Here is a 16883-nt window from a genome sequence, read left to right on the forward strand (position 1 = left end):
TTCTTTATGACACACTCAAGGGGGCTGAGGGCACATTCCTTCTTTTTATTCCTTCTAACAGGTCTTCCTGGGACTGAGCCCACTCACACCACTTGCACAGACTGTTGGGCCACCAGAGATCCACTGACCTTCGGCTAAGACCAGTATCATGCCTAGGCCTGGTCAACAGCGGGAAATATATATAAGGAGCAACCACAAACCTCAGAGCAACCACAAGTTCAACACTCGCAACCCATTGGAGCACGAGAGTACAAGGTTAGCCCCCCTTGCTTTCTAAACACCCCCAGACTTTGCGGGGGGTCTAGGTGTGGCTAAGGCAAACCCTTCCGCATAGCTCTGGTCAACGGTGGGAAATGATTCAAGGAAACAAGCACACATTTACACGTACACACAATCCCGTAGACAATCCTGTGCAACAAAGCAGTGTGTATCTTTGTATCTTGCGTTATCTTCAGCCCTCCTGAGTATGCAGGAAGCAAGTAAAAGGCAACCAAGAAGAAAAAACCTGGTTCCTGTTAAAAACCACAGTGAAGAGTCAAGAAGGGGGGAGCACCTCCGGGAAATCCCGGAGCGCTCTTGGCGCCTCCCCCTTTCCTGAGCCTCCCTGGGACCAAGCCCCTCTCCTGGAAGCCTGGCTGGCCCAAAATGCTGGGCAGCTTCTGAGGTTTTGCTTGATGAAAAAAATACAGGAAACCAGAAGTTGCCTTTAAGATTTACGTTTTTATTCAGCTGAACAAAGACGGGCTCCTCTGAAAGAGAAAAGCCCCGAATGACAAGAAATCCTTGTATTCACTCCTTCTGATGACCTAAGCAATCCACCCGGCAAAGCTGGCACAGACAAGATAAAGATTTCGCCCAGTAAGTCTGGCACAGTGTAGATAAGAAGGGAGAAAGCAGAAGTAGCTAAAAATGTTCCCTTTTGGGGGGTTTCCCTAAAGACGTCGTACGTTCCCGGGTGGGTTAGGAAATGGGGTGTTTTCCTTGCTGTCTTTTTCTGACCCTGCATCCATGACTCTGCAAGTGCCCAAAGTCAGCAGGTCCATCTGCACCTATCCAGAATTGATACTTCCTTTGCTGTCTCCTAATTCCGGGTCAACAGAGGAGGAAAATTTTCAATGGGGAGTAAGAGTTCTTCTGACGTAGGGATACACACTCCTGCCATTAGCCACTCCTACTCTCCGGGCGGTGGCGTGAAAAGGGATCGGGCCCTCCCTTCTTCTGGTAAAGTCTTCCTCCTTCCCCTCACTGCAAAAATGCTTTGTGGAAGAGAAGATCTGTCCTTGAAAGGGGTTCCATGAGGACTAGAACCTCTAATGGCTTTTTTTACAGCCTCTCTGTGTCTCTGTTCCGGTCCCCAGGTTTTCAACTTGACTCTGTATCCTAGCTCAGTGGAAGGAATCCTCTCTAATTCCTTTATTCAGGACCTTGAGGACAATAATGTTAATTTGCTGAAGCTCCCAAATCGACAACAGGGAAGCAGGAAATCTTGATGGGGCAGCCGGAGAGGCAGGTTTCCTATCTTGTGTTTGCGTTATACACAAAGATGTGTAATAAGGGAGACTGCAAGCCGATTGAGTGCATAGCTGGCACCTGTTTATTGCTCAGTATTGCATTCAGAATAATAGAGTAACACAACTACAATTGTGTAATTGGAGGGTTTTTTCCCATCCTGGAGAGACTTAGCATTGCTCTGACTCCTCCTTGCAATCAAATAATGAGTAGAGCATATATTTTTTGTCGTACGTATTCATATTCTCTGCAAAGCAGATTGCCGCAACCCTGTCGCACTCACAAACAGCCCTCAGGCATGGGTCGTCACCTCCTGCAGGCAGAGCAAACCCTGGTTAATCCTGTCCACCCTCTCGGATGGCTCAGCCTAGGGATGCAAATCCTGGCCTGTCCACCAGAGGGTAGGCGAAATACAGGGAATCCTGATTGTGGCCCCCTGGTGGACAGGAGCTTTGCACCCCAGAGCAGCTTACACGAACCCACTGCAGGCTGCCCAAAGATGATGAAAGGATCAACCCCAGCTTGGTTCTGGCTCGGAAAGCATTTGAACCCAGGTCTCTGCATCCACTCACCACAGACGATATCCCCATTCTGAAAGCTGTAGGAGTAGGTGCCCATTTTGGGGTCGCAGCCGTTCACTCTCCCGTAACAGCAGTCGTGCACGAAGCAGCAGCTGGAGGGAGGGAGGGAGGGGGCAGGAGAGAGTTAGCCGAAAGAGGGTCCCTGTCCAGCAATGGGGGTGAGGTGCTGGCACCCCAAGATTGGAAAATGATTGGGGTCCCCATCGGTCGTGCAGAGAGGCTCCCAGGTCCCAAGAACTCATGTGAAATCATTTGCAATGGGGATATTTTGCAGAAGCAAAATGTTCTGTTTGTCTATTTGTGTGTGTGTGTTTGTGTGTCTCCCTTCTCCAAGTTGGTTCCTTTCCAACATCTGGAGATGTGACAAATCCTGGATGGCGACTGAGGACGATGGGAGCTATTCTGGCGACAGAGGAAGGGACTCTTCCACGCACAGATGGTCCTCACCTTACAGCCACAGTTGAGCCCATTGCTGAGCAAGACAGTCGTTAAGTGAGTTTTGCCCCCTTTTTATGACCTTTCTACCCACTGCGTTTCTTAACTTAGTTCTGAAGGGAATCCGGCTTCTTCCCCCTTGAGTTTGCTTATCCAGAGGTCGCAAAAGGGGCATCACGGGAGCCCGGGACACTGTGACCGTCATAAACATGAGCCAGTTGCCGAGTGTCTGAATTTATTTTAGCCTCCTCCACCCCCACCGAAGGGAAGAAGTCTTTCTCATGGCCCTCTGGGAGGGCTTCCACCTTCTGCTCATTGGGCGTTACGGGCTTACCGGTCAGTGGCGTCCAGTGGCTTGCCTTTGCCCCCCCAGCCGCAGTAGCATCCGTAATAGATGTAGGACATTATACCAAATATCCCCGTCTTTTTGTTGATCATGTCCCCGAATTGGGAAAGGTTCCCTTCAGCTTTGAAAAAGAGAGAAAGTTTCAGCCTCCCTCAACTTCTCTGTAGGGTTAATGGAAGATGCTGGCAGTCCTCGCTTAACAACCACAGCAAAACAAGATTTGACATAATGCCTCGCTTAACGGTGAATTTTCCTGTCCTGATGACGGTAAGTAAAGTCAAAGATAACCTGTAACCCCTCCATTTTACCTTCTGCAAAGAGAGCAGAACTAGCTGCCCATTTTACTGTTTTTCTTCACTCACCGCCTATCAGGCACACGGCCACTATCCAGAGAGTCCTCATCCTCCTGAATCCAGACCTGGAAATGAGCAGACCCCGTTAATGACCTCCGCTGGTGAAAAATCTGGAAAGTGGCCCTAGAAGGGTCACTAAACAAGCGGTTGTAAGTCAAGGATAGCCTGCAGGCAAGCAACCGAAGGAGAAGCCGGGCAGGGGGAAATGGCCAAGATGGGGCTACTTACAGCTGGCAACCTTGTCTCAGAGTTGAAGGGGGTCCAGAAGCACCTCCAGGCTCCCTCTGCTCCTCTGGCCCCGAAGACGCGGCTGGCACCTTTTATGTGGCAGGGGAGGGACTTCCCCACTACTCCCGTCAGGTGAGCCTCGCTGTCACCTGGCGGGCCACCTTCAGAAAGCTCTCTGGGTGGCTCCCCTTCCCGTCTCCAAGCCCCCCCCTTCTACCACTGATGATCTTACCCCGTGGTGTCATGAAACACCTGCCAGGCAAGCCCCAGGATCGGAGGGCACCCAGCACCCACCAGCCTCACTCTGGTGTCAGTGTGCCCCCAGGTACAGACGGTTTGGCCCATCGGATGCAAAAATGCCCTCCCAGCCACCCACCCGGCCCCCTCAAGATCCCCGGGTGCTGGAGGAGCCCTCTGGGGTTGCTATCTCAGCCCTAAACGTCGGGGCAATACGTTACCTCCCCTTTTTGTGCGAAAAATTGTGTGTCTCAGATGTGTGGGACCCGAGTCTCCCCACGCAAAGACAAGAGAGTTTTTTATTTCTCCATTTCTGGTTTGACACCAGTTGGCATTGCTGCCTGCAATAGGAGAGACCCATCAGTGGAGGAGAGGGGACCCCAAGGGGAAAGACTTGAGGAGGGGGGAGAGGGGGTGCAGGAGAAGGCAGGGAGTGCCCTTGAGGGAAGCCTAGCATTGCAAGGGAGCTTAGAGGTCTTCTAGTCTGACCCCCTTTCCAACTGATGAGCCTGCAATGTCTTCAAATTGACTAATTAAGAACTCATCCCATCTGACCCCCTCCCCGTGTATCTGGCTCCCTCCTTTGCTATCTTGCGTTAAAATGATTTTATTTTCTATGCTTTTCTTATATCGGATAGTTTTAATGCTTTTTATGCCGCAAGGCGCCCAGAGTGGCAGATAAACTTCATAATAAAGAAATAAAAATTGGATCCCAGCCAGGTGCTGAATTCACCCATCAGGCTGCCTGCGGAGTCACCTTGGGGCTGCATTTTCCCACTCAGATTTATTCTTGCTGAATTTGGAGGGGTGTTTAGAGGGCCGTGTGAACGCTGCCTGCCGATCTTCCCCGTGTATAAATTCCCAGGAAACCTAGAAGGGCCGGGAATTCTAGCCTGGTGGGCAGCTTTGGCTGGGATCTTTCAAAATCCTCCTTTACAGTTGTTCTAGAAAGCAGATTGCCAGGATCGGGGCCGATGGGCTTGCTGATCCAGAGAGGAGATCTCTCTGTCTTGCTCCCTGTGTTTGTGCGTGTTTGTATGTGTGTGCGTTCGTGCGTGCCCCAAAATAGCTCCTGCAAGCTTCCTACTCCCAACTCAACCCACCACACTGGATCTCCCCCCAGCGGTAACTGTAGCGGGAGCAGGTGATTCGGGTACTTCAGTGACCATGCGGTAAAGTTGCACCAAGCCTCCATAGATCATGGTCAACTCTGGAAAACAATGATGGTTGAAATCCCGGGAAGTGAGAAGCATCCCAAACTAGATTTGTGGGTTTGTCTTGCGTGAACCAGGACTTTGTGGCCTTTAAACCAGGGCTCTCCAAACCTGGCCACATTAAGACTTGTGGACTTCAATTCCCAGAATTACATGCTGGCTGGCTGAGGAATTCTGGGAGTGGGAACCCACAAGGCTTAAACTGGCCAGGTTTGGAGAAACCTGCTTTAAACCACGATGAAAGTTAATTTATTAGTGATGTCCTGCGATTGATACATTGTCATTTTCACTGCAGCATGCCAACTGAATGCATGAAGGAATATTACAGAAAGTCTTTGATTTATGACCTCAATTGGACCAACCACAATTTGGTCACTAAATGTGCCCAATTTCATTTCCTACTGTCACTGCCAAGACAGAGTGGCTGTGCGTGCCGGCATCTCGGGTTAACCAGTCCATTCCACTTTTAATGATGGGGGGTTAGGTGTTACCGCCTGTTGATAGGGCCCGCAACTTGGGCGTCCTCCTGGATTCGCGGCTCAGTTTTGAACATCATATAAGAGCCATGACCAGGGGGGCTTTGCCCAGGTTTGCCTGGTGCGCCAGTTGCAGCCCTATCTGGACCGAGATGCCCTACGCACAGTAACTCATGCGCTCGTGACCTCCCGGTTGGACTAATGCAACGCTCTCTACATGGGGCTGCCCTTGAGGACCACTCGGAGGCTTCACCTGGTGCAGAATGCAGCCGCGCGAGTTGTGATGGGGGTTTCCCAATACTCCCATGTAACACCTCTGCTCTGTGAACTGCATTGGCTTCCGGTTGCCCTCCGGGTGAGATTCAAGGTGCTGGTGATGACCTATAAAGCCCTAAATGGCTTGGGTCCGGGATATCTGAGGGAACACCTGCTGCCGGCATCAAGCTCCCTTCGTCCTGTGCGCTCCCACAGGGAGGGCCTTCTCAGGGTACCGCCGGCAAAAGATTGCCGGTGGATAACACCCAGGGGGAGGGCCTTCTCAGTGGGGGCGCCTGCCCTTTGGAACCAGCTGCCCGTAGAACTCAGGACTGCTCCTGACCTTCGTTCATTCCGCCGGGACCTGAAGACCTGGCTCTTTGAGCTTTCCGGCCAGGACTGAGAATTTTAATTTTAATTTTATTTTAATTGGGTTTTAATTGGAGTTTAACAGGGGTTTCATTTTATTCAAGAACTAAATTAAATTAATTTTAATTCTTCTTAACTTTTGTAATTGTATTCTTGTATTGTTATTTTAAATTCCTTGTGAACCGCCCTGAGTCCTATGGGAGAAGGGCGGGATATAAGTCCAATAAACATAAACATAAACTGAACAAAGCCAGCCTCCCTCATTGGCTTGCCGCTGTCCCTGGTCCTGAATGTTAACATTCCTCTCAGAGCCCACTGCCAAAGCTGGATTCGCAAATTAGGCTTAGTCTGTGACGTAATCCAGCCCCAAACCCTGGATTGTGCTCTGAAGCATTACACGAATCCTGCTAATTATGGCTTGTTCATTGTTAAAATAAGAGGCCGCCTTCCCTGAGGGGCAGCGGTCCAGTTCTTCCTCCCGGAGGGAGAGCCCACCACTTTTGGCCCTTCCCGGAAGCCAGCAGGATCAGCAGCAGGAGGGAGGGAGCCATCGTCAGCAGTCTTGGTCACACTTGCAGGTTTGCCTCCGGCATTCCCTTTCCCCACCTGGAGAGGAGAGGGGTCCGTGGGGGGAGGGTGTCTTTCCTCGCCTGGTTTTGATCTGTGGCCCTCCAAAACTGGGAGCCCCTCCCTCCCAAGTGGGACCTTCCCAAATTTGAAGGGGCGGTTCTTAAACAGCATCCCTTGATCGAAAAGAAATCAGCGGGAAAAATGGTCCTCGCTTAATGACCGGTTGCTTAGGGACAGTTAGAGGTTACAATGGAAACGCCCCCTCCCCCAAAAAAATAAAATAAATGGGATTCAAACTCCTTTTACCCCCTCGGTGAAATAGGTGACAAATGAAGAAATAAATTTTGGCTGCTCAGAAACCAATCTGCATTTATGGTTGTTTGCAAGTCTCCTGCAGACCCCTGGCCACAATTGATGACTTTTTGTTTTCGGCTCAAAATTGTTTATTTTCAGGCAAAAAGAATGCCCCATTGTGGACGGCTTTGTTTGGATAATGACCCTTGCAAAAAATGTCATAAACTCTTGTCAGTTGTAAGTCAAGGACCACCCCTAATGCTATATGGGGACGCGGGCACCGTGCTGTGTGATGCAAAGGGCCGGGCCATCTGATCTTCCCGGCCCCCTCCGGTCACGTGGACCTCAAACCCCAGCATCCCCAGCCAGCCTGGCTTTTGCAGGGGATTCTGGGAGCTTCTCACTGTTACCCAAGTTTGCGCCGACGTGGTTTGTGTTCCCACGTACCGCAAGTGACGTTGTCTTTCCTGAGGGAGTAGAAATATTTCTCCATTTTGGGTTTGCAGTGGCGCCGCGACAGGGCCTGATAGCAGCAGTCATGAACTCGGCAGCACCTGGAAGCAAGGAACAGAGCCACAATTGTGCGGCCAAGGTAACAACGTCACTGTATCCGTCTCGGCATCCGGGGCCGTTGGGCACCTGCCTGGGACAATATTTTGAAAGCAAACTCTTAAAACGTGAGCGGAGCTGGGTGGCTTTGTGGTTTTCACAGGGAGTAACTTGTTTAAGGTCACTTCGGGACCCGGGGCCGCCCCGCCCGTCTCTGGTTCTTGAATTTTAGGGGGAAGCATCCTTTAATAAAACCTCCTGAACGGCAGACGCCCCAAATCCTCCCACCTGTGTACTTCCCAAGTGGTACTGATGTATTTACTTCCACTTGTGTTCGTTTACTTCCTTGTTCTCTTTCTTAGGTTTAGGAGCCTTTTCTGTGGCCTTCATTTTTAATTACATTAAACCGCCCAGCGCAGTCCCACAGCAAGAGAGGCGACAAATAAGTTTAACAAATAAATAAAATTCCCATTTCGTGACTGTTTCTCCCTGCCACCCCATCTGCCCCCGGCACCTTCTGGGATACAGGCAGTCCTCGCCTTATGACCACAGTAAACACTAAAATTGCTGCTGCTAAGTGAGACAGATATTAAGTGCCTTTTGCCCCATTTTGCGGTCTTTCTTGCCACAGTGGCTAAGTGGACCACTGCAGTCCTTACGTCAGCCACAGGGTGGTTAAGTGAAGGTCTGAAAAGGGGATTGTGTGACTCCGGGATGCTGCGACCGTCGTACATATGAGTCAATTGCCAAAAGGGGATGCTACGCTGGTTCTGAAGGTGAAAAATGCTCCTAAGTCACTTTTTGCAATCCACTCTAACTTTGAACGGTCACTGAGTGAACAGTTGTAAACTGAGGACTACCTGCCACCCGGCTGGTGCCCGCCTGATGCGAAAGAAAGCAGAGGTGAGCGGAGGTTCCCTCTGAGAAATGAGGGGGGCTCTGGAGACGCTCCTTAGATCCACAGGTGCCCCTTTAGCTGAGGAGAAGCTGGGGCCCCTCCCAGGCCACCCGAGGGCCCCCCCCTTACCAATCGGTGGTGTCCACCGGCTGCCGGGAGCCGCCCAGCCCGCAGTAGCAGCCGTAGCCGTTGTAAATCAGGGCGTGTCTTCCGGTCAAGTGTTCGATGATGTGGCCAAACTGGATCAGATTGGCACTGGCAAAGACCAGAACTGGAAGGCAGACCGAGAGGGTAGCCATCGCCTGAGTGGCCCTTGTGGGCAATTACAGCCTCACCCCTGCCCCGTCCCCCAGGGGGTGCTCTCCCCCTCAGTGCTGGATGGCATCTTCCCTTGGCCGTCTCCGTCTTTCTGGACACTTGTGGGGGGCTAGTCATTAAGGCATTTATGGTGCCCCTATAACAAACTCTAGCACATACTCCTTTATGTTCTTCCTAAAAGAAAATATCACTGAGGACTGTGGGATCACTGGAGTTGATAAGTTAATAACCTGGTTGTGAGGTGAATCTGGCTTGCCTATTGTCTTCCCTCGTGAGAAGGTCGCAAAAGGGTTACACATGACCCCGGAGCACTGTGACCATCATAACTATGAGTCAGTTGCCAAGTGTCTGAATTTTGATCAGATGATGCTGCAACGGTCGTTTAAAAAAAGGTTTTAAGTCTCTCTCTTCACGGTAACTTCAAACATTCACTAAGTGAAATGCAAGCCGAGGCCTGGCTGCTATTTGGTCTCCAAAAAAGGAGTCCACCGTCCGGTCCATCTCCTAGCAAGCCAGAAATGGGATCATGAAGCCTAAGCTGGGGTGTCCTGTGTCCACACCCCAGCAAGCTATTCTGAGAAGCCAATGAAAAGCAAACACAATACACTTTCTCTCTCTCACCCCCCCCCACCTCAGCCTCTGTGATGCCAGCGGTGCCAGCAATTGCTTGTGTGTGTGTGTGTTTATTTTGCACGCCCTCTATTAAGCGTGGAAACATCCTGGAATAAAAACACAAGGAAAAAATGCTGGAAGAAGTTTTAAAACCTGCAATATAAACAAAGGAGCTGCTCTGCAGGTTCTGATGTTTGGCTTGATAAAAAATACAGGAAACCAGAAGTTTCCTTTAAGCTTTACGTGTTTATTCAGCTGAACAAAGAGGGCCAAAGGAAGCTGCCAAACAATCCCCAGGGCCAGAGACTCCTGCTGGGTAATGTCAGAGATAAAGTGGGGCCATCGTCAGAGCCAAAGCCTTGGTATGGGAAGGAAAAAAGTTAAATCAGGCTGGCCAGTAAACACTACAGTAATACTTTGCACACAGTAATGATCCCCATCCTGTTCCAGTTGGGGAAGAGAGGTTGCTGGATTGAACCTGCACTTGATACAAACTTGTGGGTTGTCGAGGGGAGCAATCAGATACTGCTTCAGATAGGAGGCTGTAAGCCAATGACACCCCCTTGGATGCTAACTTTCAACTGTGATAGGAGCCCCAAAAGTTAATTGTTCAGCAGCCTCCAAAAGCAGAATGGCAGCTGCTGCAGCCCAAAGGCATGACAGCCATCTTTGAGCAATAAGATCAAGCTGTTTGGAGAAACAGGCCTCTGGGGGAGACCAAGTACCAAGGGTCTGAATAAGGACTCCAGCAGCCACCCCAGCCACATATAAGGCGAACCGTTTCCTTGGTAGCCTGATACAAGGCTTAGCCATCCGAGCAAATATGGTGGCTTGTAACTTAGCAAGCAAAGCACAAACTGAAAGGGGCATAGGGCAGACTGGAAGGTAAAGAAATTGATGAGTAAGGTGAAGACCACCCATAAAGCGTTCCAAAGGGTTGAGTATTGCAGCTGACACAGAATGGCCATTCGCCCCAAAGACCTAGAATGTTTCCGAGGGGCTCATTTAATGCTGAATGTGATAGTCAAAAGTCTTGGTCAAGGATTGATATGATTTGGATGACTGCTGATGTGAGAATGAACATACAGGACATTGAAATAGAAATAGGCACAAGGGCAGATCATAATTCTTTGAAAATGACCTGGAAAGGAATATAAAAAAGCCCCCCCCCCCTACGGACCCCTCTCCTCTCCAGGTGGGGAAAGGGAATGCCGGAGGCAAACCAGCAAGTGTGACAAAGACTGCTGACCATGGCTCCCTCCCTCCTGCTGCTGATCCTGCTGGCTTCCGGGAAGGGCCAAAGGTGGCGGGTTCTCCCTCCCGGAGGAAGAGCTGGACCGCTGCCCCTCAGGGAAGGCGGCCTCTTATTTTAACAATGAACAAGCCACAATTAGCAGGATTCGTGTAATGCTTCAGAGCAAAAGCCAGGGTTTGGGGCTGGATTACGTCACAGACTAAGCCTAACTTGCGAATCCAGCTTTGGCAGTGGGCTCTGAGAGGGATGTTAACATTCAGGACCAGGGACAGCAGCAAGCCAATGAGGGAGGCTGGCTTTGTTCAGTGATGGTGGGAAATGAAATTGGGCACATTTAGTGACCAAATTGTGGTTGGTCCAATTGAGGTCATAAATCAAAGACTTTCTGTAATATTCCTTCATGCGTTCAGTTGGCATGCTGCAGTGAAAATGACAATGTATCAATCGCAGGACATCACTAATAAATTAAGTTTCATCGTGGTTTAAAGCAGGTTTCTCCAAACCTGGCCAATTTAAGACTTGTGGGTTCCTACTCCCAGAATTCCTCAGCCAGCCAGCGTGTAATTCTGGGAACTGAAGTCCACAACTCTTAATGTGACCAGGTTTGGAGAGCCCTGGTTTAAAGGCCACGAAGTCCTAGTTCACGCGAGACAAACCCACAAATCTAGTTTGGGATGCTTCTCAGTTCCTGGGATTTCAACCATCAACTCAGTAAAATCAAACTCCCCAAAACTGGCAGGATCCTGGCCAGCCCCAAGCCTCCCCAAGGGGAACTTGGATCATTGCATCGAGAAAACACACATTGCTCGATCGTTGTGAGGGCCTTGTTATAGATCCTAGGACAAATATAGTCCTTTATAAGAAACTCAGCCATGAATGCTGGCATGCAATTTTTATAAGAGGGCCCATAATTCACATTTTGGGAGAAGTCATTTTCCGTCCTTCTCCAGCTTACATCCACGATGAAACAGCACCCAGTCTATAAGCTCTGTGCCCATCCTGTCAAATATACGTTGCGGGCAACACAGGTAAATGTGAAGGCACAAGCGCACCCACATACCAAGGGAACAGGGGACCCGAAGCGGCAGACTTTGCAGCAGCCCTGTGACCATTCAAAGCAACAGTGGATAAAATTCAAGAACCAGAGACGGGCGGGGCGGCCCCAGGTCCCGAAGTGACCTTAAACAAGTTATTCCCTGTGAAAACCACAAAGCCACCCAGCTCCGCTCACGTTTTAAGAGTTTGCTTTCAAAATATTGTCCCAGGCAGGTGCCCAACGGCCCCGGATGCCGAGACGGATACAGTGACGTTGTTACCTTGTCCGCACAATTGTGGCTTGGTTCTTTGCTTCCAGGTGCTGCCGAGTTCATGACTGCTGCTATCAGGCCCTGTCGCGGCGCCACTGCAAACCCAAAATGGAGAAATATTTCTACTCCGTCAGGAAAGACACCGTCACTTGCAGTACGTGGGAACACAAACCACGTCGGCGCAAACTTGGGTAACAGTGAAAAGCTCCCAGAATCCCCTGCAAAAGCCAGGCTGGCTGGGGATGCTGGGGTTTGAGGTCCACGTGACCGGAGGGGGCCGGGAAGATCAGCCAGCCAGCGTGTAATTCTGGGAATTGAAGTCCACAAGTCTTAATGTGGCCAGGTTTGGAGAGCCCTGGTTTAAAGGCCACGAAGTCCTGGTTCACGCAAGACAAACCCACAAATCTAGTTTGGGATGCGTCTCACTTCCTGGGATTTCAACCATCATTGTTGTCCAGAGTTGACCATGATCCATGGAGGCTTGGTGCAACTTTACCGCATGGTCACTGAAGTACCCGAATCACCTGCTTCCGCTACAGTTACCGCTGGGGGGAGATCCAGTGTGGTGGGTTGAGTTGGGTATAGGAAGCTTGCAGGAGCTATTTTGGGGCACGCACGAACGCACACACATACAAACACGCACAAACAAAGGCAGCAAGACAGAGAGACCCAGATTGTTGGGGGCAATAAGCTGACTTTGTAATAATGCCGCTTGGGGGGGTGTATGAAAGCCCAAATAAGCAGGCATATACATAGAATGAAGGCTACTGCTAAGCTTGTAAGCCGCCCTGAGTCTTCGGAGAAGGGCGGGATATAAATGGAATTAAAATAAAATAAATAAAAATAAATCTCCTCTCTGGATCAGCAAGCCCATCGGCCCCGATCCTGGCAATCTGCTTTCTAGAACAACTGTAAAGGAGGATTTTGAAAGATCCCAGCCAAAGCTGCCCACCAGGCTAGAATTCCCAGCCCTTCTAGGTTTCCTGGGAATTTATACACGGGGAAGATCGGCAGGCAGCGTTCACACGGCCCTCTAAACACCCCTCCAAATTCAGCAAGAATAAATCTGAGTGGGAAAATGCAGCCCCAAGGTGACTCCGCAGGCAGCCTGATGGGTGAATTCAGCACCTGGCTGGGATCCAATTTTTATTTCTTTATTATGAAGTTTATCTGCCACCCATCTTACCGTAGAGGGTTTTGCAACCATATTTGTACAGTTTTGTTTATTTCTTTCTTATGAAACCTATTTGCCGTCCATCTTGTATCAAATGACTCTGGGCGCCTTACGGCATAAAAAGCATTAAAACTATCCGATATAAGAAAAGCATACAAAATAAAATCATTTTAACGCAAGATGGCAAAGGAGGGAGCCAGATACACGGGGAGGGGATCAGATGGGATGAGTTCTTAATTAGTCAATTTGAAGACATTGCAGGCTCATCAGTTGGAAAGGGGGTCAGACTAGAAGACCTCTAAGCTCCCTTGCAATGCTAGGCTTCCCTCAAGGGCACTCCCTGCCTCCTCCTGCACCCCCTCTCCCCCCTCCTCAAGTCTTTCTCCTTGGGGTCCCCTCTCCTCCACTGATGGGTCTCTCCTATTGCAGGCAGCAATGCCAACTGGTGTCAAACCAGAAATGGAGAAATAAAAAACTCTCTTGTCTTTGCGTGGGGAGACTCGGGTCCCACACACCTGAGACACACAATTTTTCGCACAAAAAGGGGAGGTAACTGATTGCCCCGACGTTTAGGGCCGAGATAGCAACCCCAGAGGGCTCCTCCAGCACCCGGGGATCTTGAGGAGGCCGGGTGGGTGGCTGGGAGGGCATTTTTGCATCCGATGGGCCAAACCGTCTGTACCTGGGGGCACACTGACGCCAGAGTGAGGCTGGTGGGTGCTGGGTGCCCTCCGAGCCTGGGGCTTGCCTGGCAGGTGTTTCATGACACCACGGGGTAAGATCATCAGTGTTAGAAGGGGGGGGCTTGGAGACGCGAAGGGGAACCACCCGGAGAGCTTTCTGAAGGTGGCCCGCCAGGTGACAGCGAGGATCACCTGCCGGGAGGAGTGGGGAAGTGCCTCCCCTGCCACATAAAAGGTGCCAGCCGCGTCTTCGGGGGTCAGAGGAGCAGAGGGATCCTGGAGGTGCTTCTGGACCCCCTTCAACTCTGAGACAAGGTTGCCAGCTGTAAGTAGCCCCATCTTGGCCATTTCCCCCTGCCCGGCTTCTCCTTCGGATGCTTGCCTGCAGGTTATCCTTGACTTACAACCGCTTGTTTAGTGACCCTTCTAGGGCCACTTTCCAGACTTTTCACCAGGGAGGCCATTAACGGGGTCTGCTCATTTCCAGGTCTGGATTCAGGAGGATGAGGATTCTTTGGATAGTGGCCGTATGCCTGATAGGCGGTGAGTGAAGAAAAACAGTAAAATGGGCAGCTAGTTCTGCTCTCTTTGCAGAAGGTAAAACGGAGGGGTTACAGGTTGTCTTTGACTTTACTTACCGACATCAGGACAGGAGAATTCACCGTTAAGCGAGGCATCATGTCACCACATCACATTTTGTTGTGGTCGTTAAGCGAGGACTGCCAGCATTTGCCATTAACCCTACAGAGAGGTCGAGGGAGGTTGAAACTTTCTCTCTTTTTCCAGTCGAAGGGAACCTTTACCAGTTCGGGAAGATGATCAAGTATAAGACGGGGAAGATCGCTCTTTTTTCCTACAGCGATTACGGATGCTACTGCGGCTGGGGGGGCCAAGGCAAGCCAAAGGACGCCACCGATCGGTAAGCCCGTAACGCCCAATGAGCAGAAGGTGGAAGCTCTCCCGCAGGGCCGTGAGGAAGACTTCTTCCCTTGGGGGGGGGGAGGAGACTAAAATAAATTCAGAGGCTTGGCAACTGGCTCATATTTATGACGGTCACAGTGTCCCGGGCTCCCGTGATGCCCCTTTTGCGACCTCTGGATAAGCAAAATCAAGGGGGAAGAAGCCGGATTCCCTTCAGAACTGCTAAGTTAAGAAACGCAGTGGGTAGAAAGGTTATAAAAAGGGGGCAAAACTCACTTAACGACTGTCCTGCTCAGCAATGGGCTCAACTGTGGCTGTAAGGTGAGGACCATCTGTGCGTGGAAGAGTCCCTTCCTCTGTCGCCAGAATAGCTCCCATCGTCCTCAGTCGCCATCCAGGATTTGTCACATCTCCAGATATTGGAAAGGAACCAGCTTGGAGAAGGCACACTCATACACACAAACAAAGCAAAAACACAAACAGACCGTTTTGCCTCTGCCAAATATCCCCATTGCAAATGATTTCACACGAGTTCTTGGGACCGGGGAGCCTCTCTGCAGAACCGGTGGGCACCCCAATCGTTTTCCAATCTTGGGGTGCCAGCACCTCACCCCCACTGCTGGACAGGGACCCTCTTTCGGCTAACTCTGTCCTGCCCCCTCCCACCCTCCCTCCAGCTGCTGCTTCGTACACGACTGCTGTTACGGGAGAGTGAACGGCTGCGACCCCAAACTGACCATCTACTCCTACAGCTTTGAGAACGGGGATATCGTCTGTGGTGAGTGGATGCAGAGACCTGGGTTCAAATGCTCACTGAGCCAGAACCAAGCTGGCCAGGCCAGGATTTGCAGCCCTAGGCTGAGCTCTCCGAGAGGATGGGCAGGATTAACCAGGGTTTGCTCTGCCTGCAGGAGGCGACGACTCGTGCAAGAGGGCTGTTTGTGAGTGCGACAGGGTCGCGGCAATCTGCTTTGGAGAGAATCTGAATACGTACGACAAAAAATATAAGAACTACCCATCCTCTGAATGCACGGAGACAGAGCAATGCTAAGTCTCTGCAGGATGGGAAAACCCCCTCTAATTACACAATTGTGGTTGTGTTACTCTATTATTCTGAATGCAATACTGACCAATAAACAGGTGTCAGCTCTACACTCAATTGGCCTGCAGTCTCTCTTATTACGCATCTTTGTGTATAATGCAAACACAAGATAGGAAACCTGCCTCTCCGGCTGCCCCATCAAGATTTCCTGCTTCCCTGTTGTCAATTTGGGAGCTTCAGCAAATTAACATTATTGTCCTCAAGGTTCTGAATAAAGGAATTAAGAGAGGATTCCTTCCACTGAGCTAGGATACAGAGTCAAGTTGAAAACCTGGGGACCGAAACAGAGACACTGAGAGGCTGTAAAAAAGCCATTAGAGATTCTAGTCCTCATGGAACCCCTTTCAAGGACAGATCTTCTCTTCCACAAAGCATTTTTGCAGTGAGGGGAAGGAGGAAGACTTTACCAGAAGAAGGGAGGGCCCGATCCCTTTTCACACCACCGCCCGGAGAGTAGGAGTGGCTAATGGCAAGAGTGTGTATCCCTACGTCAGAAGAACTCTTTCTCCCCATTGAAAATTTTCCTCCTCTGTTGACCCGGAATTAGGAGACAGCAAAGGAAGTATCAATTCTGGATAGGTGCAGATGGACCTGCTGACTTTGGGTACTTGCAGAGTCATGGATGCAGGGTCAGAAAAAGACAGCAAGGAAAACACCCCATTTCCTAACCCACCCGGGAACGTACGACGTCTTTAGGGAAACCCCCCAAAAGGGAACATTTTTAGCTACTTCTGCTTTCTCCCTTCTTATCTACACTGTGCCAGACTTACTGGGCAAAATCTTTATCTTGTCTGTGCCAGCTTTGCCGGGTGGATTGCTTAGGTCATCAGAAGGAATAAATACAAGGATTTCTTGTCATTCGGGGCTTTTCTCTTTCAGAGGAGCCCGTCTTTGTTCAGCTGAATAAAAACTTAAATCTTAAAGGCAACTTCTGGTTTCCTGTATTTTTTTCATCAAGCAAAACCTCAGAAGCTGCCCAGCATTTTGGGCCAGCCAGGCTTCCAGGAGAGGGGCTTGGTCCCAGGGAGGCTCAGGAAAGGGGGAGGCGCCAAGAGCGCTCCGGGATTTCCCGGAGGTGCTCCCCCCTTCTTGACTCTTCACTGTGGTTTTTAACAGGAACCAGGTTTTTTCTTCTTGGTTGCCTTTTACTTGCTTCCTGCATACTCAGGAGGGCTGAAGATAACGCAAGATACAAAG

At 50.4% G+C, this 16883-nt stretch overlaps 3 protein-coding genes and 2 long non-coding RNA genes across 8 annotated transcripts in view; 2 read left to right on the top strand and 3 right to left on the bottom strand.

Moving 5' to 3' along the window:
- LOC310647925 lies at positions 1 to 1758 on the top strand. Its single transcript, XR_014493986.1, has 2 exons — positions 1 to 255; positions 456 to 1758. It is a non-coding gene; the product is annotated as an uncharacterized lncRNA (long non-coding RNA).
- Positions 1 to 16883, bottom strand: part of LOC310647920 (basic phospholipase A2 homolog) — a 30592-nt gene that overhangs the window by 2943 nt on the left and 10766 nt on the right. Inside the window, exon 2 of the mRNA XM_083375517.1 lies at positions 11816 to 11901. Within this exon, the coding sequence (XP_083231643.1) occupies positions 11816 to 11901 (86 nt within the window). The remainder of the gene's footprint in view (positions 1 to 11815; positions 11902 to 16883) is intronic.
- Positions 1572 to 3647, bottom strand: LOC310647922 (acidic phospholipase A2 PL1). 2 transcript variants are annotated; one of them, XM_083375520.1, is made up of 5 exons: positions 3453 to 3647; positions 3234 to 3289; positions 2860 to 2992; positions 2082 to 2182; positions 1572 to 1822 (listed from the first exon to the last, which is right to left on the bottom strand). In XM_083375520.1, the coding sequence occupies exons 2-5, from the start codon at positions 3271 to 3273 to the stop codon at positions 1680 to 1682; spliced, it is 417 nt and encodes a 138-aa protein (XP_083231646.1). In that variant the 5' UTR covers positions 3274 to 3289; positions 3453 to 3647; the 3' UTR covers positions 1572 to 1679. The 2 variants fall into 2 exon arrangements, with proteins under 2 accessions (XP_083231646.1, XP_083231647.1); XM_083375521.1 differs by having other exon boundaries at positions 3234 to 3359; positions 3453 to 3566.
- On the top strand, positions 2189 to 7895 carry LOC310647924. The gene is made up of 2 exons (XR_014493985.1): positions 2189 to 2582; positions 7374 to 7895. It is a non-coding gene; the product is annotated as an uncharacterized lncRNA (long non-coding RNA).
- Positions 6501 to 16883, bottom strand: part of OTUD3 (OTU deubiquitinase 3) — a gene marked incomplete at its 3' end in the record, with an annotated part of 25799 nt that continues 15416 nt past the window's right edge. For 2 of the 3 annotated variants that reach the window (XR_014493983.1, XR_014493984.1), the window contains exon 9: positions 15540 to 16859. Of the gene's footprint in view, positions 7422 to 8443; positions 8586 to 15539; positions 16860 to 16883 lie in introns of those variants that run through there. The other variant, XR_014493982.1, reaches the window with a different exon arrangement.

The sequence above is a fragment of the Vipera ursinii genome, assembly GCF_947247035.1.
Source record: "Vipera ursinii genome assembly, chromosome: 17".
NCBI classification, from domain to species: domain Eukaryota; kingdom Metazoa; phylum Chordata; class Lepidosauria; order Squamata; family Viperidae; genus Vipera; species Vipera ursinii.